Source organism: Carcharodon carcharias, chromosome 12 (genome assembly GCF_017639515.1).
Source record: "Carcharodon carcharias isolate sCarCar2 chromosome 12, sCarCar2.pri, whole genome shotgun sequence".
Classification (NCBI taxonomy): Eukaryota; Metazoa; Chordata; class Chondrichthyes; order Lamniformes; family Lamnidae; genus Carcharodon; species Carcharodon carcharias.
Genome location: NC_054478.1, coordinates 139,680,269 through 139,702,336, shown reverse-complemented (window position 1 = coordinate 139,702,336; position 22,068 = coordinate 139,680,269). Strand labels below are relative to the sequence as shown.

Sequence of the window (22,068 nt, the reverse complement as noted above, 5' to 3'; positions counted from 1 at the left end):
CACTGCCAACCTCCAAGCTCATGTCCACTGCTGTGTTGGGCTCATGTGTTCTGCCGTTCCCTTTCCCACTCTCTTGCTGAACTTCCCACTCCACACTCTCCCATTTGCCACTTCCTTCCCTGAACCTCACTGTGAGTGAGGGCTCTAGAGATGAGCAGCGAGAGGCAGGAGGAGCAGCTTCGACTTGCTGAAGATAAGTCGTGAATGTGGCTGCAAAAGGGTGGGTTAGGGAGCAGGAGAGACCACGAGTCTTGGCGTCGGCAGCAAGAGGGTGGGTTAAGGAGCGGCAGAGCTCAGTTGTGAAAGATAACGTCAGCTAAATTTGAGCGATAATGTTATCTCATCTGGGAAGAATTACAAATTCAGAATGTGCTGATCTAGCAGTGATGAAACCAATCCCTGCTCAATCAAATCAGTTGCAATGAAGTGTTGCAAACTAGTTTTTTTTTTTCTGCTGTTGACTCTGAGAACCTGAAGAGTTGTTTGTTTTCAAATTGGGCAAATGTCATGGAGTTATTGTAAGGTTCAACATTAAATAGAATGAGTTGTGCTTCAGTGCCCAAATCCCTTTACTAAACTACTTTTTAATTCCTCTGTAATGTTTATAGCGAGGAGGAGGTCTTGTGGCGCAGTGGTCCTGTCCCTGCCTGTGGACCAGAAGCTCCAATTCAAGATCTACTCGGGGACTTGATGATCCACAGAAGGTGCATTCATAACGTAGCCAAGCGGGTTGATTATCAGCCTGTAAATCCTTCCAGCACACCTGAAAGCAGGCAGTAAGAGCGAGAGAGTTCCCTGGTCAGCCATACTGCAGGAGACAATGGCAAACCACTGCAGTACTTTGCCAAGCATCATCATGGTCCAACCTGGTGGGAGTCCATAGTAGCCAGCGTTGAACTACAGGAATCGGTTAGCTCTGATGGTTGGATGGCTGCTTTGTGAGGCAGAGTGACGCCAACGATGCGGGTTCAGTTCCCGGACTGGCTGAGATCATCCCCTCGCCTGAGGTGTGGTGACCCTCAGGTTAAACACACCACCAGCCGCCTCTCTAATGAGAGAGCAGCCTATGGTCCTCTGGGACTACAGCGGCTTTCATTTTCTTTGGGCATGGTATGTGATGGAGGAAGAAGAATGTCTAAAGGATGGGTTATGAGAATGGCTTGCATTTCCTTGCACTTAGAAAATTGATCTAACTGAGATGTTTAAAATAATAGAGAATTAATCATGTGGATGCAATGAAACTCTTTTCCCTTGTGGGAAAATGCTGAAAAAATAGGTCAAAACCTGATTGAATGGTGAAACAGGCTGGAGGGGCTGAATGGCCCTTACTCCCTGTTCTTATGTTCCCACATGATTCTAGTGCTGGATTTCTCCTGATTAGTTTTAGCAGCTGTTTCTTGCTTTTATGTGCTGGTACCATTTTTTTTGAGAACTGCTGCAACTGCATTGTAATTTAATGCACAACTTAAGCATGTCTTAAAAGAATCTATATTAGAAATGTAGCAGTTTGAAAGTTCATATTTAACTTAGCTATTTATTTGGTATTAGTGCCAAGATTTTCTTTGAAGGCTGCCACAAACTTTGCACAGCATTTTTTGGGGTGCGTCTTCTGTGACCTCCCCTTGTCTCAGCCATCAGAATGGATAAGTTGTGTCTAATTGTATTGCAAGAAACCATCTACTTTTACCAGGTTAAAAGGGTATGTTAACCTTGAAATCATAGGATTGTAGAAATTTACAGCACAGAAAGAAGCCATTTGGCCCATTGTTTGTGCTTGCTGAAATGAACTGTCCAACCTGATCCCACTTTCCAGCTCTTAGTCCATGGACGTGTACACTTCAGGTGCATATCCACGTATTTTTAAATATGATGAAGGATTCTACCTCTACCACTCTTTCAGATAGTGAGTTCTGGACCCTCGCCTCCCTCTGCATGATAACATTTATCCGCTCCCCACTATCCTTCTACCAATGATTTCAAGTCTATGCCCCCTGATAAGCAAAATGGCATTTCCGATCCACTCTATCAAGGCCCCTCATAATTTTATACATCTCCATTAAACCTCCCCTGAGCCCCCTCTGTTCCAAAGCAAGCAACCGCAGCCTTATCCAATCTTTCCTCAAAGTTAAAATTTTCCAGTGCTGGCAACACCCTCATAAATCTCTGTATTCTCTCTAGTGCAATCACATTATTCCTGTAATGTGGTGACCAGCACGATAAGCAGCATTCTAGCTGTAGCCTAACAAATACTTTGTACATTTCTAACATAACCTACCGATTCTGATATTCTATGCCTCAGGCAACCAAGGAAAGTATCCTGTTTGCTTTCTTAACAACCTTGATCTACCTCTGTTTCTCTACACTTCTCAGACATTTATTGTGTGTTCCTTCGTCTTGTTTGCCCTTCCAAATGCATTCCCTCACACTTCTCCGGTTTGAATTTAATTTGTCATTTTTCTGACCACCTGACCAGTCTACATCCTCCTTACCAACCATATGGTAAATTTTTGTATCACCTGAAAACTTTTTTAACATGCCCCCCCCTCAATTTAAGTCTAAATCTTGTGGCTTCACATGCGCCAGGAACCAAGTGTGCAGAGTTTTAAGCCCCACGTTGGTCAGCTAGCAAGCCACTCATTCAACACAGCACGTGCAGGGGCAAGGGTCAAGATGGTGGTTGTGTTAAATGTAGCAGAGAAAAATATTCTCTGTGACATTATTGGGATGTGCAGCTTCAAGGTGAGACCATTGATTTGGCGATCACCTTAAAAGTCCTACACTTGGCCATGATTTATTTGAGACATACATAGGAACTGAGGGATGCAATGAGACCACAACTGCTGTACAAAGGGTCTCATTTTTGTTTGAAGAAATAAAGTGAGTACCTTGATAAAGTACTGCACAGTTGAACCTGTAGAAAAGATAGGTGGATGCATGTATGTAACTTTGGTGTTTTTGTGTATAACAACTGGTGGCACTTATATTGCGCTTTTAAAATAGCAAAGTATCCCTAAGAGGTTTCACAGGAGTATTTTCAAAACGCATTGACACCAAGCTAGTAAGGAGATATTAGACCAAAAGCTGGGCCAAAGAGGTAGATTTTTAGCAGAACGTTGAAGGGAGAGAAAGAGGTTTAAGAAGGGAATTTCAGATCTTAGACATTGGGCAGTTGAAGGCACGGCCATCAGTGGTTAGATAATAAAAATTAGGGATGCAGGGATCTTGGCGGGTTGCTGGGCTGGAAGCGGTTACAGAGGTGGGAAAGGGCGATGTTACAGAGCGATTTGAAAACTAGGAGAAACTTGAGAGTACAAAGCACAGAATTAACAAGGCTCCAAATGCATATACAAGCAAAATTTCAGCATTGTCCTAATCACTTCAATTAATAGACTTCATTTCCAAAAATATCTGCAGGGAGGAGGCTGTTTATAGCAAACAAATAGATGGCAGGTGTGCATCAACACATATGTAAGCTAACAAGGGAAATTTATTTAATAGAAAATGTAGATTTCAACATATTTGTTAACAAGACAAGAATGGAACATTAATATAGTGCAAGTTGGGTGTTTTAGACAGTTCGAAACCTTATTTGTCCTTGATCCAAGGCCACATGTCAGCTTCATCACAAATGCTGCCTGCATAACATTGTCCAACTAGACTGCTCGGCTAGATCTCAACTACTACCGAAACCCTTATTTGTATCGTTACCTTCCAACTTAACAATTTCGATACTTTCTTGACCAACCTTTCACCTTCCACCCAAAACTTCAGTTTACACAAAATCCTGCTGCCTGTATCAAAAAGCACAAACAAATTCACCTTCTTATCTTTTATTCTGTAGGTATTTAGAATTTTTCCATTTGTGAATCTATTGTAAATATCTCTAAAAGTGTAGCCTCAAAATGATAGTACCTCATCTAAGCATTAAAATGTTTTAACCATTGACTAATTGAGTCTTCTGAATCCATATATATGCTGTCAAGGTCATCTGTCGGGGTTTATGTGGCTTGTTTGATGTTCGAAGCAGATTTAAGTCAAGCTTTCTGATGCACTGAAGCTTCAAATCTTTCAAGTAACTATTGATTTTCCTTCATACTACATTTATTCTAACAAAGTTGGTCAACTCCCAATCTGCTCAGATTGGTCATGTTTGATTCTGTTCTGTAATTGCACTTATAGGCCAATAAAATCCCTTTTTTGATATTGTGCATGAGGGTCAACCTGGACTCGTATTGTTCCTTCAGTAGCTCAGTAGCACTGTGGAAAGCACCTTCACTGCATGGGCTGCAATGGTTCAAGAAGAAGGCTCCTTCCCCTTTGACCTTTTCAGGGCAATTGGGCATGGGCAGTGGCAGCTTTCTGCCTTGTAAGATCATGCTTTGCTTTTGCACCCGCTGACAAGGGTGGTGGTGTTGTTGTCTGGCATACTGACCTTTACCTCACAGAGGCTGAGCATCAACTCGCAGACACTTCCTCCTACCTCCCCCTGGACTATGAACCCACCACTGAACATCAAACCATTTTCTCCAAGACTGTCACTGACCTCATCTCTGGAGATCTTCCCTGTACAGCTTCCAACCTCATAGTCTCCCAACCTCGGATGGCCCACTTCTACCTCCTACCCAAAATCCACAAACAGGACTGTCCCGGCAGACCGATTGTGTCAGCCTGTTCCTGCCCAATGGAACTCATTTCTTGCTATCTTGACTCCATTCTCTCTCCCCTTGTCCAGTCTCTTCCCACCAACATCCACGATTCCTCTCATGCCCTACATCACATCAACAATTTCCAGTTCCCTGGCCCCAACCGCCTCCTCTTCACCATGGACGTCCAATCTCTCCACCGGGATGGTCTGAGGGCTCTCCGCTTCTTCCTCAAACAGAGGTCTGAACGATCCCCATCCACCACTACTCTCCTCTGACTGGCTGAACTTGTTCTCTCACTGAACAATTTCTCCTTAAACTCCTCTCACTTCCTCCAAATAAAAGGTGTGGCTATGAGTACCTGCATGACCCCAGCTCTGCCTGTCTTTTTAAGAGGTATGTGGAACATTCCTTGTTCCAGTCCTACTCAGGCCCCCTCCCACAACTCTTTCTCCGGTACATCGATGATTGCTTCACTGCTGCTTCATGCTCTCGTCTGGATCTGGAAAAATTTATTGATTTTGTTTCCAATTTCCACCCCTCCATCATTTTCACGTGGTCCATCACTGACATTTCCCTTCCCTTCCTTGACCTCTCAGTCTCAATTTCTGGTGATAGACTGTCCACCAGTATTCATTACAAGCCTACCGACTCCCACAGCTACCTTGACTACAGCTCCTCACACCCCACTTCCTGTAAGGACTTCATCCCATTCTTTCAGTTCCTTCACCTCCGTTGCATCTGTTCTGATGATGCCACTTTCAAAAACAGTTCCTCTGACATGTCTTCCTTCTTCCTTAACCGAGGTTTTCCACCCACTGTGGTTGACAGGGCCCTCAATCGTGTCCAGCCCATCTCCCGCGCATCCGCCCTCACACCTTCCTCTCCCTCCCAGAATCATGATAGGGTCCCCCTTGTCATCACTTATCACCCCACCAGACTCCGCGTTCAACTGTTCATCCTCCGCCATTTCCACTAACTCCAGCATGATGTCACCGTCAAACACATCTTCCCTTCACCCCCCTGGCAGCTTTCCGCAGGGATTGTTCCTTCTGGGACACCCTGGTCCATTCCTCCTCCATCAGCCCCTACACCTCAACCCCCTCCCATGGCACCTTCCCATGCAACCGCAGAAGGTGCAACACCTGACCCTTTACTTCCCCCCGACCCTCACCGTCCAAGGGCCCAAACACTCCTTTCAAGTGAAGCAGCACTTCACTTGCACTTCCCTCAATTTAGTCTATTGCATTCGCTGCTCCCAATGCAGTCTCCTCTACATTGGAGAGACCAAATGCAGACTGGGTGACTGCTTTGCGGAACACCTTTGGTCTGTCCGCAAGCATGACCCAGACCACCCTGTCGCTTGCCATTTCAACACACCACCCTGCTCTCATGCCCACATGTCCATCCTTGGCCTGCTGCATTGTTCCAGTGAAGCTCAACGCAAACTGGAGGAACAGCACTTCATCTTCCGTCTAGGCACTTTACAGTCTTCCGGACTTAATATTGAGTTCAACAATTTCAGATCATGAATTCTCTCCTCAAACTCCACCCCCTTTCTGATCCCCCTTTTCCCAATAATTTATAATTTTTTTACAAATATATTTTTCTTTTCCCACTTATTTTTAAATTTATTTCGATCTATTGTTTCATCTCCACCTTTTTGGTCCATTTCGATCACTTCCCCCCACCCCCACTATGGCCATCTGCCACTAACTTGTCCTGCTTGCTACCCTTAATGTCCCCATTAGCACATTCCTTAGATAATATTACCACCGTCAACACCCCTTTGTCCTTTTTGTCTGACATCTTTGGCAATCTCTTCTTTGCCTCCACCTATCACTGGTCCCCTATCCAGCTCCACCTGCCCCCGCCACCAGCTTACATTTCACCTCATTTCTCTATTTCCTTAGTTCTGATGGAGTCATACGGACTCAAAACGTCAACTGTATTCTTCTCTGCAGATGCTGTCAGACCTGCTGAGTTTTTCCAGGTATTTTTGTTTTTGTTTCGGATTTCTAGCATCCACAGTATTTTGCTTTTATCATGCTTTGCATAGCGGTAGTCAACTCTGTTAAATGTTGGTGTGAATCAGGAGCCCTACTCTGGCATGGCAGTCTCTGCTGCATTTGCTGCTTGAGAAGGTGCATGATTCACTGACCTTGTTTTTTTCTGGGCATCTTCTTGGCCACTGAGCCTTTCGTTTCTGCTCGCCCCTCGCACTGCCCTTCCAAACAGTCAGCCTCCAGAGGCCATGGCTGTTGGTGACCATCTCCCAGTTGCCAGTGTCAGCTTCCACCATGTTTATATCGCACCTTGCAAGTCTCTCTTCTAGCGGAGGTCTGGACACCCAGGAGGTTCTGACCCTGGCCAGTTCACTATACGGGTGGTCTTTGGGTGTACAACCGTCATCCATCCGATGAATGTAGTCGAGCCAGTCCAGGTGGCATTGACTTAGCAATGAAGGAATGATGATGGAATGAGCAACCTGATTAGTGACGTTGTCCTGCCAAGAGATGCTGAGGAGACATGTGAGACAGCAAAGTTGGAAACTGTTCAGCCTTTTCTCCTACTTAGCCCTTGGATAGGCAGTAAATATTGATTCTGTTAGCAACATCCATATTTGAGAACAAATATAAAAAGATAAAATAAAAAGAAAATTTGTGGTAAACATGCAGCTAACTGCATGTAACATTTTCATTAGCTGTGAATGATTCTTTCTCTGTTACAGCATATATTTTAAGTATCACAAAATAAGACAGTACGTTTTTAGCTTTATTTTGTGTGAAATAATTGAAGTACAGTAGTGGTAGCAATGTGCTATCCGGTTTACCATCATGATGGTGGCTTCATGACTTGCTTTGCTACTTGTAACATTATCTAATCTTTCTTTCTACAGAATTAAATTGGGGTACTTCTCCGAGTATCGTTACTTTGTGCTGAATAAGTTTGCAAGCGTGATTCACTTGGTGAAGCTGTGGGATCAGGCTGTCCAGTTGTCGCAGCTGCCACAGTCTTGGGTGTGATATCTTGTAACCGAAATCATGTTTTAACATGCCTTTATGTTGTATGTTGGTCTTTGTGCTTGAGAGCTGTATTGAAGAATACAAAGTTCCTCCTTGTTCTGTGTAAAGGACTGGGGGTTCGCATTTACCTTGCCAGATGAATTTGCAATAAGCATCGTTCCTAAGTCCTTCTGCACCACCTTGTGGTTACTTTGAGATATGATCTTGTGATAAATTATGACTTTCTCCTGTTGTATTGGGGGATGCCCTCGCAGGTGGTTGTCTGCCCCCAGCGCCATACCAGAAACCTATGCAGTTTTTCTAAATATCTCTTTCCTGCCGTAAGCAATGTATGTTCTTAACATTGACTTGTTCTGAATAATTAATCAATGACAGTGTCAATTTGTCTTTGTATTTTCCAATTACTTGCAAATCTGGATGTTAGGAAACCATTATGGTAAATATCTTGACAGGATTATGTTCATGTATTTCAGCTGATGATGCTCTCCTTTGGCATTGAGGAACCAGTAGCTCTCTGCTTGGTCCATCATGATCTGGTTTTTGTCAGCTGGCTTTCTGGTTTTCAAGTCCCAATTCTTCATACCTGAAGCTTAAAAAGATCTTCTGTTAGCGAGACTTGCTCTAAGATATGATGCCTGCAGCAGAGCCAGCTTCTGCTTGTAGAGATGACCAACATGTGGGCAGTTCAGTAAATATTAGAAATATCGCAGTAGGTCCAAATGCAAATCATTGTACCCCACTGTACTGTCAGCAGCATTCCTGCTGTGGGAATGCAGCATTCTGGATCACATGTCCTGTCTGTGTTTGCAACACTTTTTCATGTTAAATGCAACAAAAATAACATGGGCGCACTCTATTCATGGCTGACTTATGGGTGAATTTGTTATTGGAAAAAGCTTTTTTTTCTCTCATGTTTTTCTTCCTCCTCATTTTCAGTGCAGAAATTTAGGCATCGTTTTAGCTGGATGAACAACATCTTGGGCGTAGTTGCCAGCTGAGTTATTTTAGAGTTGTCAAAAATTGATTTAAATAAAGGTTGCAATGTGTATTTTCTCTTGGCTTGGACATTTAAAACCCGCTTGTAGAATTAGTGATAATCAAGAATAATCAAACAAACCATATAACAGTGACTACCTGTCAAAACTGCTTTGTAAAACTCTTTCATGGAATGTGGGCATCACTGGCTGGGCCAGCATTTATTGCCCGTCCCTAGTTGCCCTTGAGAAGGTGGTGGTGAGCTGTCTTCTTTAACTGCTGCGGTCCCTGTGGTGTCGGTACACCCACAGTGCTGTTGGGGAGGGTGTTCCAGGATTTTGACCCAGTGAAGGAACAGTGATAAATCATTGGCTGCAAACACTTTGGTCCATCCTGAGTTTGTGAAAGTCTTCAACACAGGCGAGTTCTTTTTTTGCTAACCTAATATTTCTAATCCCAGTTTTTTTTCTTTTTAAATAAAAATCTTAATTAGACAGTTAAAATTTTGTTTGTTACATCTTCAGTTTGATGCAGTGGTTTCAGAATTGTAGTATAAAACCAGCCTAACTTTGATGTTGAATCAGCATTGGTTGCAGAGATAATTTTTTTTTTCGTTTTCTCCGTAGAGTTCTTGGAAGGTACACTTTTGTTATAAAATGTATTTTGAAAAATGCAAAGGAAGGGTAGTTCTCAAAAGCTTCACCTCAGTGTGTGTTATGTTGTGCTAAGGGTTATCTTTGATCATCAGGATTGCCCTGGAATAATTGATTTTGGCAGAAGAGAGTAAAGCCTTGACATCCAGCCCTGGTGATGGATGGTTAAATCAGTTGTGTGTCGGAACCATTCGAGTTTGTGCCTCTTGAGAACTCCTTTGGCTCAGCGTCTGGTATTCCTCTGTGCAGTGCCCTAAGATTATTTTTTTAAATTTTTTTTGAAGCCCTTACATTCATGTAAGTTGTCCTTGCCATATTGACTTCATTCCCTCTTTCTTTTTGTTTGTCTGTCGTTTTGCAAGTCTCTGCTTGCTCGTGCCTTTGTCAGCTGCAAAAATGATTATTCTAATGCTAGCCCCTCCTAAACTTCAGTAGCTGAAAGTTATTGTTTCTTTGTTTTTCTGTCTGTAAGGCTCCCAAGGCTAAATGTTCATGTTTTCCTGTTATTCAGGAAACTGCGTTGACACAAGGGCAGTTCTGCTGGGGCATATTATCAGATATTCAGTATTTGGTGCTTTCCAGTTTACTGCTTCCTATGCTCAGCACAGTATCCCCTCCCATGCTGAATGCTTAAGTGAGGAGTATTACATTTTGTGTAACATGATTGCTATTGCTTTGGGAGCTTTAGGTCTGAGATTTTCACAATTCGTATATTGAGGGGCGTGGAGGAAAGAAGTACCAGGGGTCAGCATATACTGCATTCTATGCACGGAAAGCACCCTTCTATGGTTCATGAAGAAACTTTCTTCATTTCTTGTAAGCTTTGTTTCTTTAAGCATTGATGAATGTTGTTAGCTTGTGTGATTTGACCATTTGCTTCTTTTCACTGGAACATTTTCTAATGTGATGAATAGTATACAGACACATTATTTAAAGCAGTAAATAACAAACTCCTCCTTCTGCTGCTAACTTCTTTCACATAGTTGGGAGTTAATGACCGAATGTTTATAACTGCCTCATGATTCAAGAGGAAGATAGGAAAGTGTTAATACTAGACAGAACATCATGTCATTCATTGTTGTTGATGCAGTGCAGTATTCATTCCAGTACTGGGAACTGTTTTCGGGAATGTATTTGGTCTTGAACATTATCCTGATTGAACTTGATTCTATGAGGGCATTCTTCATTGCTTGCTCTGGTTTCATCGGTACTTACATGTGTTTCGATGTGCACACAGTCTACCATTGGTGGGCATGCCTTCAGCTGCCTTGGCCTAAGTTCTGGACTTTCCTTCTGAAAGCTTTCCTATGTAGTTTGGTGTCAAACTTTGCTTTATAATACTTTTGTGGAGTGCCTTGGGAAATTGTTACGTTAAGGGTGGCATGTAAGTACAAGTTCTTGTTCTTGGGTTTTATTGTAACCAGAAAAATTACATTTAGTTGCACACAGCTTTAATCAAGGCAACTTTGCACTGCTAATTTGAGCAAGGTTGCTGCTTCCTTCTGTAGGCCTGTCAAGTCTCTCTTATTTAGATTGTAACTCATTTTTATTTTTCAAATTGGAGTTCATGTATTTTACTCTAGAAAGTAAATTCACCTCCTTGTATTCAAATTGGTTTACGTTCTAAATCCAAGCCTAAAATACCTTTGTTGCAGCTTCTGTTTTTCAAATATGTAACTACATATGTTCTCCTTTTTTGCAGATTGTTGGACGCAAGATATGTTTGGAAAGAAATGGGATCAAGCAGGTATTTCAAAATAATTAATACTTAAGAACTGGCATCTGAAAAGCATCAGCTGAATAGGTATTTTGGGAGGAATTGTGCAGTGCTGTAGTGTTAAGTCATCGCTCTTGGCCCTTTTTGCACTATTCTGTTGCAGTACTTGAAAGTCCTTTATAATACAGTATTTTATTGCTCAGTGTTTTATTGATACCTTTGTCAATCTTGATTCCCTTTTGAATCTGGCAATGGGGTGCTATGCAAGAGCTAATCCTGGATAATTACTTCAAATAATCATTGTAATGAACACCAAAGACTCTGCAATAATTAATCTATAATTCTTAACTGGTAAAAATGTCATGGCATCTTGGCTGGCTAAATTAAGTGAACAGACAACAATCTGATCAAGAATATGAGGGTTCACAATGTGGAGGAGAGTTGATTATGAAAAGATGACTTCACCAGGAAGGTGCTGTTCAGCTTCAAATGTTAAAAGTGTTAAAAAGGGAGATCATTATTCCAGGGTGAGCAAGTTATCAGACAGGATTTGACACCGAGCCACATAGGAGATTTTGGGGCAGCCACCCAGCGGTTTGATTGAAGAGTTAGGTTTTGAGGGACATCTTGGAGGAGTGTTATGGCATGGTGGATGGTAAATGCCGAGCTGCTCAATCCACCACAGCTGTTTTGCGATTTGCAATTTATTTTGAGATGCGTGCCTTGAATTCAGCAGTAATGAGTCCATGGAGACTCATTTTTTTAAAAAGCTAAATTAAACATATTTATTAATAAAAGAAAAAATTTTAAGCACACTGTGTGGCTTAGCCTCTTATGGCTAGATGTAACACTTTACCGTTTCTTTGAGATTCACTACTCTGGTTTATCTGAAAATGCAAATGTTCCTCACACCTCACATTCTAAAGCTTCAACCATGTTTACGTATTTCAAACCTAGCTTCCCTTTTGATAACTCAAAATCTCCAAACCAGCTGCCTCTAATTCAATTAAATCCCACACGTGCACACCTATGCACAGAGAAACTGGTCCAAACCCCACTATTAACCCACTTTTACAACAAATCACAATATTATGAAAATTATTATATTTTCATGGCAGGAGAGTAATGGAGGGATTTGAGCAGGGAGACTTAAGATAATTAACCAAAGAACCAGAGGGGAAGCAGAGAATTCTTCAAAGGCAGCAAATTGTTATGATCTGGAATGCACAGTCTGAAAAGGTGTGGAAAAAGCTGGTTGATTCAGTAATAACTTTCGAAAGGGGAATTGGATAAATACTTGAGAGAAGTTAACATTTGTAAGGCTACAAGAAAAGAGCAGGAGGAGTGGGACAAATTTGATAGCTCTTTGAAAGAGCTGCACTGGTATGATCGGCTGAATGGCCTCCTGTGTTGTAAGATTCAGTGATTCTACAGCCTCATTCTTTCTGCTGCCCCCTGTTTCAGAAGTTTCAGTGAATGCCCTTGCAGCTTTGATTTACTTCTGGCTTTAGTTTAGAGCCAGGCACATCAGGAGAGAAATTGGAAAACACTTCTTTTTAAACCTGAGATTGCTAGCCATGGCATTAGGGATATGGAGCCAAGGATGGGAATTAAGGTAAAGGTCAATCATTATCTTATTGAACAATGGAACAGGCTTGAGGGGCTGAATAGCCTACTCCTGTCCCCTGTTCCTAAGGTTTCCTGTTGCTGCCCAATGCATATAGATCTCTTATGGGCAATTCTTTTCATCCATTAAGTAATGATCAATACCCTTCTCATTACCTGTTCATTATACTTCTGAATGCATCTTGCAAGGCAGAGTAACCCAACTCCCGTTACTTACACTTCCAGAATTCTCCTCTCTTCTCTTCCTTTTTCCCGCTCCCTCCAGTTAGGCGAAACTGAATTCCTTCCCAATGTCTCCAAACCCCAGGCCACTGGCAACACCACTGACCTACTTGATTCCACACAACTGCTACAAAGTGGTTTCTAATATTCATAACTTGAAAGTCGTTTTATGTCCTGGGCTTCGAAAAGATGAGGTGAAATTAACTTGTACTTTGAGCATTAACTGAGTATACTAATTTCCTCAGTCAAATGTGTACGTAATTAAATTAGAATTGAGCCCAAAAATAGTACCGACACTCATACATCATTTAGTTTGACTTGCTCGGTGTAAATCAGTGCCCTTAAGATACATAGCATCAAACATAAACTTCTGAATCACTTCAAGCAGCATCATTGGAGAGCTGCTCATGTAGTGATAACAAAACAATTGAGTAGTATGTTCAAAGTTCACTGCCACTTAGTCATTCGGTGAGGTGCAATTTTATTTTACCAAATGATGTTCTCGTTCCATAAAGTTTGAGCTACATTAGCTTTTATCTCTGATAATGCCACATGGAAAAATTACAACGTTATAATCTCTTAGTAAAGGAACAGATGTATTGTGGCTTGATGGCCCTTATTGAGAATACGAGAGCTCAATCTTTTGGACCCTAGCAGGATAATTATATCAAGTTAGCCAAGACCCGCAGAACATATTGTGATGAAAGTAGTATCTTTATTGTAACTGTATTTTAAATCCTCATCCCATGTCATTCCCTCCTTCCCATGCCATCTGTCTCATGCCATACATATCCTGTTTCTTTCATCCTTATCATAACATGCCCATGCCATTCCCACCTCACCTCTTAAGAACATAAGAAATAGGAGCAGGAATAGGCCATTCAGTCCTTTGAGCCCACTTCACTATTCAATGTGATCATGGCTTATCTTCAACTTAACACCATTTTCCTGCACCATCTCTATATCCCTTGATGTTTTTAATATTTAGAAACCTCAGACTTGAACATGCTCTGACTGAGCCTCCACAGCCCTCTCTGGCATAGAGTTCCAAAGATTCACTACCCTCTGAGTAAAGAAATTGTTCTCATCTCAATTCCAAATGGCTTGTCCTGCATTCTGAGACTGTATCCTCTGCTTCTAGACACTCCAGGCAAGGTAAAACATCCTTCCTGCATCTACCCTGTTGAACCCTGTAAGAATTTTGTATGTTTGAATGCTAAATTCCAGAGAATAAAGGCCCAGTCTATTTAATCATTTCTCATGGGACAATCCCTCCATTCCAGGAATTAATTTAGAGAACTTTCATTATGCTCCCACTATGGCAAGTATATCTTTCCTTGGGTAAGGAGACCAAAACTACGCACACTACTCCAGGTGTGGTCTCACCAAGGCTTTAAATAATTGCAGTAAGACATCTTTACTCCTATACTCAAATCCTCTTGAAAAAAAAGCCAACCCATTTGCCGCATTAATTGCTTGGTACACCTGCATGTTAGCTTTCAGTGACTTGTGAACAATGACACCAGAGTCCCTTTTGAAGTTCAACACTCCCAAGCTGCTCACCATTTAAGAAATACTTCGCCCTTCTGTTCTTTCTACCAAAGTGGGTAACTTCATATTTCTCCATGTTGTATTCAAAATTTTTGCCCACTCGCTTAGCCTCTTCAAATCTCCTTGAAGCGTCTTTATATCCTCCCCGCAACTCTCATTTCCTAATTTTGTGTCATCTGCAAACTTGGAAATGTTATCTTTATCAATGACTTGAGTGCGGGGATTATAGATGGTGAATAGCTGATCCTTGTGGTTCCCTACTAGTCACAGCCTGCCAACCTGAAAATGACCCATTTATTCCCACTATGTTAACCAGTTCTCAATCCATCCCAGTGTCTCCCCACCAATTCCATGATCTCTGACTTTCTTTCCCAACCTCTTGTGTTGGACCTTATCAAAAGCTTTCTGAAAATCTAAGTATGTCACATCCACCAGTTCCCCCATATCTGTTCTGCTAGCTACATCCTCAAAAAACTCCAACAGGTTTGTTAAACATGATTTCCTTGTATAGATCCAAGTTGACTCTGCCCAATCCTACTATTATTTTCTAACTGTCCTGTTATCACATCCGTTATTATAGATTCTAGCTTTTTACCTACCACTATTCTTCCTATTCCAACCCATCCTCCATTTCATCCTCCCATTCAATTCCCCTCATCCCATTTTCCACCTCCCTCTGCCCCCTCTTCACTTGCCCGTATCCTGGTTAGACAGTGTCGGCACCTTGCCTGGCTGTACCCCAGGAGAGAAAGAGACCTCGCCTGACCATAAACCAGAGAGAGAGAGAGGTGGACAGTACCACTCCTTATATAACTGAAAATAAGACATGGTAACTCACTTGAGCATGCCCAAGGGAGCTTACCTTCTGCTGTTTCTTTTCTTGCAGTTAGCAAGCCATGCCGTGAAACAAAAATTTTGAATACTTTTGTTACAAATCCCATCCCACTTAAAAGATTTCATTTCTATCTCTTACCTCTGTCCCAATCGAAAATAGCACCGATAACTAAACCCCAGCACCACCCAAAAAATAAATCCACTAACAGACGCACCCCTTGTAATATTTCATTGTAGTATTAATGTGCCGAGTGTGCTGAATGTTACAATTTTTGATCCATTTAACATATGTCACATAAAATAAAGTGGGTAGGATCTAATCAGCAGATCCACCCCTTAAGCTGACCAATTATAACAGTGCAGATGAAAACTCTATTATAGATTTTGGATTTGTGGCTTGTGCCAGAAAAAGCAATTGAACAGTTGCCATATTATGACACCAGATGGTGCTCTAATTCAACGCCACAACATTGTGAAATCAAAACAAAATGCTGGGAAAATTCAGCAGGGTCTGGCAGCATCTGTGGAGGGAGAAAGTGTTAATGTTTTAGGTTGATGACCTTTTATTAGAACCCACAGCATTGTGCCACTGCGGAGTACACTTCTGAATGGATGACTATTGGGATTTCCTGACCACTCAGATTTGCTAATCTGAATACAGTGAAATTTTCAAAATAAGGACCAGAAATTTGCATACCACATAAATCAGGATATAAAAGTGCTAGTCAAGCCCAATGACTGATTATAAAATTAAAATAGGAAATGCTGGAAATAGCAGGCCAGGCAAGCATCTGTGGAAAGAGAAACAAGAGTTGATATTTATAAGTAAGTACAGAGCTGGGGAGGAAAGAACAAAAGGGAAGGCCTATGATAGAAAGATTAGAGGGCATCTAATGATGAATGGTATGATGATGCAAGGCAAAATGAGGTGGTAATGGGTTACGTTAAGAAACTAAAGATGGAGCTAGAGGAGCTGTAAAGGCAGCAGCAGAATCTTTGCCTATACCTGCTTTCCAAAAGACATGGGAGTCATGGTTTGTTCTTCAATCCACACCACGCCCCTGAACCTCCACCAAAACAATACGCTGCTTGAATAAGGTATTTATAAATATGGCAATTTTAAAGCCAGTTACATATGTATGCATGAATGTGGACCTTTCTGGATCCACAAGATAGCTGGGAGGAGTACAAGTGGCATGAAGAAGTGTTGGAAGGTTATGTTTCCATAAGGCCAGGCTGTTTTTTCTATACTGATCACTGAGTAGTTATCCGTAAGACTCATCAGTCCTGTGCATGAGCATCCATTTTGGGACTGTGCATGCACGCCTGATCTGTCGGACCTGTATGTGCCAAGATTCTGGAGAGAAAACTGGAAGTGAGGCCTGCTGAAGCATGTTGCCTTGCTGATCCCTAAGCTGCCTTACTTGATATGACTGAAGCTTGAAATGTAAGGAGCCTGAAGCTGCTTGCTGCTGGCCTTGCCAAGAACCTGTGGCCTGAAACCTGTGGAGCCTAAAGCCTAATGTCGCTGTGGTGCTGCTGGTCTCTGACGTTGTTTGCTGCATCAACCTTGGCACCTTTGGCTTTGTTTTTTGCTAACCTTAGTAGTAATTTGTAATGTTGTTGATTGCTTCTTTAATTGTTAACTTCAATAATAATCCATACTAGTGTTGCTAGAAATCTGTTTTTGTGCTTAACATGTGGATTGATTGCTGCTTCAATCACAATAGCTATGTGTTAACTTTAATAATAATCCATGGTAGCTACTGATACAGTTGGTGAGTTTTTTGCTTGACCAATTTGTAGGACTACACATGAGTCAGTTGTAGATTGATTGCTGCATTAATCATGGTGATTCGTGGCTTCCTAATAGTGACACTACTGATGTGTCAGCCTATATTTTGTGCTCAAGTCTCTGCAGTGAGACCTGAATCCATAACCACCTGACTCAGGAATACGTATTTAAAAAAAACTACCCTAATTTGTACTAGAAATTCCATAGGGCTTTTTTGTGACTACCGTGGATAGATCACAGGAACTGTGTGGATAACCTTCTGTATTTGAGGAGGACACAATTCAAGGGGCCAGTCAATAAGGAGATGATATTAACATTAGAAGGAAAGTCTGGTGGTGGGAAGGTGGCTTTGAACTGTGGTTTTGGATCTGATTGATTTGAAAGGGAACACAATTATTTTGTTACAGTCTCCTCCATCCTATCTTGACATATGCTGTCAAGACCAAATGGAATCTCTGCTGTTTGTAACTGAATGAATGCTACTGATTATACTGGAGTCTTGGCACTAGTCTTTATCCCCTATTGTCTCCTTTCAAAAAATGTGGTGATGCAGCAGTCATAACAAGCTGATGAAGCTCCAGTTTCCTGCACAATGATGCATTGGAATAACCAATAAGGCTGAGAATGTTACATGGAGCTGCTCCAATACTTGGCTGTTATCCAGTATCTGAACCGTACCAAGCAGGAAGGGACCAATTTCTCTGCTGAGCTAGTAAGGTTATAACAATTGGCCTCCGTTTAGGAAGGAAAGAATTTGATTGGGTTCCTATTCTTGATCACTATCCAGAAACCTGTGCTAGAACTGCTGGTGAACACCTGGCAAAGAGAGGAGCAGGTGGTTGAGAGTCACTTCCTTCAGGAGAATAGAAAAATGGATGAGGAAAAACAAAAGTCACTTAAAAGCTGTTCGGGTGATTAATAGTCATAGATTGGTGCGTGAATTCTCTGCATAGTTTGTGTTGTATACTGCTTGCTTATTCTCTGCCCCCTTGGAGAGCAGTGCAGTAAGGAGAAAGCTTCAGATATAATTACTGTTAATTCTCCCAGCTTCTGTTCAGTAAACGTACAGTGGTAAATGAATCTGTTGCTAGTAATGTTGCAATTATAATGGTGATAATGATTTAAGTTTAATTACTGGTTAAAGTATGCAAGAATGCAGAGGACAGATTATTATTTACATTCCTTTCTTACTCTGGTTGATTTAACAAGCAATTTACAATGTGAAAACAAACCTGTATTTTATGAAGAAGGTTTTGTGGTGCTATTTAACATCAATGACACTTCATAGGATACTTGAAGCAAGTCACGCATAACACAAGGGGCACCTAATTATATTCTGTTGTGGTACTTCGAATAAATTTTATGCATTTTACTGTACTTGGAATGTCAGTTACTTTTTAAAAAATTGCCTTCCACTCAGTTCCAGTCTTTTTGTCAACACTGGCAGCTGTCCAATCCATTAGAACAAAGATGTAATCAGCAACTGAGAAACCCTTAAACTAACTATAATTAAGGAATAAGTATATTGTGCTTAGTTAACTTGTGAAGTAAGCTGCATAGTGATTTGTTGGAAATTGGGAGATATAAACGTTCAGGTAGGGAGATTTAATTTGTTTATAATTGCTTTCCCCCCCCTTTGAAACAATGTTTATAGGCTCCTCATGTTCTGGAATTCCATTTTCTTATATGTCAGGATGGCTTTTTTGAGTTACAAGGAGCAATACTGAGCTGCTTGCTCAGTCTTGTGCATGAAAATTCTTTCTTTCTAAAGGTTGACCTGCAGCCAGAAATTTACAAATGGCTGGCAATCATAAGTTTCCCTTAATAACCACAATGAAACTGCAATCAATCTGTTAGGACCTCTTTAGATCACTACAAGGTCTAAGCCTTCAAGTATTGGCCAGGTTAGGAGCTAAAAGTCGCAACCATGTTGTGACTCCCAAAATGACCTGTGAGGTATATAAAATCAGGTGTTGCTAATAATACCTATCGTCTACAGTGTTAGCACTATTTCTATTTAGTGCAGGACTTCCTGGGTGTATGTTAGTATTGGCATGGGACTAGCTGGAAGTGATGCAAACCTGCTCTGCAGGCCTACACTGGGTTCAGACCTCCGCTTGCTAATGAACAGAACTAAATGGCATTTTGTAAATATGTCTCTTTGTCACTGACAGCAGGGTCTGTGCTGTGGGGCAATATAACATAGTACAAACAGTTCCAGTTTCTTGTATCTTGGGGTCAGATTTTGCTGTCTTGTGTGCATACCTTCCTTTCTCTTCATGAGTTCATACATTACTTGTGATAACCTCATAAGTGATATTTTTATGTCAGCTTCTTAAAGTGCAAGATGTTGGAATATTAACATCTGGTGGGAAATGAGATCGATTCTTCTCCCTAGGCCATTGTATTGTTGATCTCTGGTGCCTTGGAATTAGTGATAAGGGAATGAAGTTTGTTGTCAGACTTCAAGCTTCCCACTGATGAACTGAATGGAGGAAATTGTAACTCATCCAGGAGTGGATGTTGGTCACATGGTCTGATAACACAAAGGCATGAGAAAAATCCACGATTGCTTTTCTGGTAAGAGAAAATTTAATTTACCGCGTCAGACATCGTCGTTTTACTTCGGGTCAGTTTCTATGAATTCAAAAGCTTGTATACTGATGCTGTCTTTTTTTAAAATTTTAAATTAAATTAGAGTTGGTGAAATTAAACCCAACAGAGTTATGGGCTGAATCTTCTGATTCCTAGCACACTGGACCTACTGTTTCCTGTATTAGGTTGAGCGGTTTTTCTTTCTTGCTGTTTAAAATTTGAGTCAGCCTCTCTTTACTCATCTACTTCGTTCTTTGCCTTTGCATCTCAGTGATTCTCACTTCTTAGCTTCCTTCACAGTTATACAAGCTATTTCTAGTTCATTATTAAAGATATTTGTCTTTTTTTTCTATGCGGTAAGAACTCTCAGATATTTGACTTGTTGAATTCTTGCCTTTTGTGCATCCCTGTTTTCTTCCTACACTCTATTAGAGGCTGTGCCTTCAGCTGCCTAGTCTCTAAGCTCTGAAATTTGCATCCTCAACCATTTTGCTTCTCTAACTTCTCTTACTTTAAAGTGCTCCTTGAAAAATACATATTTGACCAAGTATTTTGTCACCTGTCCTCATAATTCTTTATTTTGCTAGGTGTCAAACTTGGTTTGATCATGTGGAGCATCTCTGGGCTTTTTACTGCACTAAAGACACTATACAAATACAAGTTGTTTTCTGTTTGTGGATCTTTCTAAGCTCTATGAATCTCAATGTTTGTGAGCCCTTCCTACCTTTACACTAGCTTATTTCAGTGTTTGTGTTTTAGACAGCTGTCAATGGGTATACCTTAACTGCCCATAACTTTTGAGAATGTCCGAGTTACCTGTCAACGATATGCTCAGGGTAATAATACAGAAAAACTTACCTGTGAATTACTTTTAGTTATGAACCATTGTGAGATGTTATTAGAAACTTTGAGAATGGTAGCAGGAAGTTTGAAGATATTTGGCTTTATTGGAAAAAAAAGACAAACAAGTGCAGTCAAAATTATATGTTGGAAATATATTTGCAATTAACTCCTTGAGCAGACAAAATCAAACTGTACCCCCTTGTAAAGAACTTCAAAATAGCTTTGAATTTTGTATTCCTCTGGGGAACTTGGTGTTCTTTTGGAAATTCTTTTGGCAAGTTGAGTGTAATGTTGGAAAATGTGAACTTATCCACTTTGGCAGGATGAATAGAAAAGTAGCATATTATTTAAATGGAGCGAGGTTGCAGAACTCTGTGGTACGGAGAGATCTGGGTGTCCTGGCACATGAATCACAAAAGATTGGGATGCAGATGCGGAAAGTGATCAGGAAGACAAATGGAATGTTGTCATTTATTGCAAGGGGAATGAAATATGAAAGTAGGGTTGTTTTGCTACAGTTGTACACGGTATTGCTGAGACCACATTTGGAGTACTGTGTGTAGTTTTGGTCTCCTTATTTAAGAAAGGATATAAATGCATTAGAGGCAGTTCAGACAAAGTTCACGCAGTTGATACCTGGGATGACATTATCTTGTGAAGAGAAGTTAGACAGGCTGGGCCTGTATCCATGGGACTTTAGAAGAATGTGGGGTGATCTTATAGAAACATGTAAGATCCTGAGGGGACTGGATAGGTGGATGCTGAAAGGTTGTTTACCCATGTGGGAAAGAGTAGAACGGGGGGCGGGGGGACTCAGTTTAAAAATAAGGGATGGCCCATTTAAGATGGAGAAATTTTTTCTGACGGTTGAGAGTCTTTGGAACTCTCTTCCCCAGTTGGAGGCAGAGTCATTGAATATTTTTAAGGCAGAGGTAGATGAATTCTTGACTCCCTTATTAGTAAATAATTTATCTTCCTCTGGCTCCCTTGTCAGTCAAAAGCTTCCTATGGTGGTGGGAATGTGGAATTGAGGTCACAATCAGATCAACCATGAACTTATTAAATGGAGGAGCAGGCTTGAAGAGGCCAAATGGCCTCTACTCCTTCTCCTGCTCCTAATTTGTACCTTCATTGTTGATTGCATGCTACCTGACTCCTGTGTAAGTAGCTGGCCCTTATGTTCCACAAACCTGATTCTTTTTAATGTATAAATAAACAGACCTGTTTAAATGAATTGTCAGTAAGTTTTTGCACCTGGTCATTAAACAAAACTGAAGACACAGACGATTTTATGAAAACCAAAAGAACTCAGCACTTATTCTATCAACTGATTATTCTTCATTCAATGCAGTTGGTAGCTTCAAGGATAAATATATCCAGCAGAGGGCATTAAAGCATTTCTTTTGAAGTAATGCTTCTGATGAGGTATTACTATACTGTATTGAGCAGAATTCTGAACAGGTATTTTTGTTTTTGTTTTGGATTTCTAGCATCCGCAGTTTTTTGCTTTTATCTTAGATGCTGCCAGACCTGCTGAGTTTTTCCAGGTATTTTTGTTTTTGTTTTAGAATTCTGAACAAGCCTGTTC

The 22,068-nt window shown here is 41.1% G+C and overlaps 1 protein-coding gene across 8 annotated transcripts in view; it reads left to right on the top strand.

Moving 5' to 3' along the window:
• LOC121284757 (double-stranded RNA-specific editase 1-like) overlaps positions 1-22,068 on the top strand; it is a 300,748-nt gene that overhangs the window by 92,531 nt on the left and 186,149 nt on the right. For 6 of the 8 annotated variants that reach the window (XM_041200327.1, XM_041200321.1, XM_041200326.1 and 3 more), the window contains exon 2: positions 11,000-11,044. In XM_041200327.1, coding sequence (XP_041056261.1) covers positions 11,000-11,044 — 45 coding nt within the window. Of the gene's footprint in view, positions 1-9,881; positions 10,114-10,999; positions 11,045-22,068 lie in introns of those variants that run through there. The other 2 variants (XM_041200322.1, XM_041200320.1) reach the window with 1 other exon arrangement.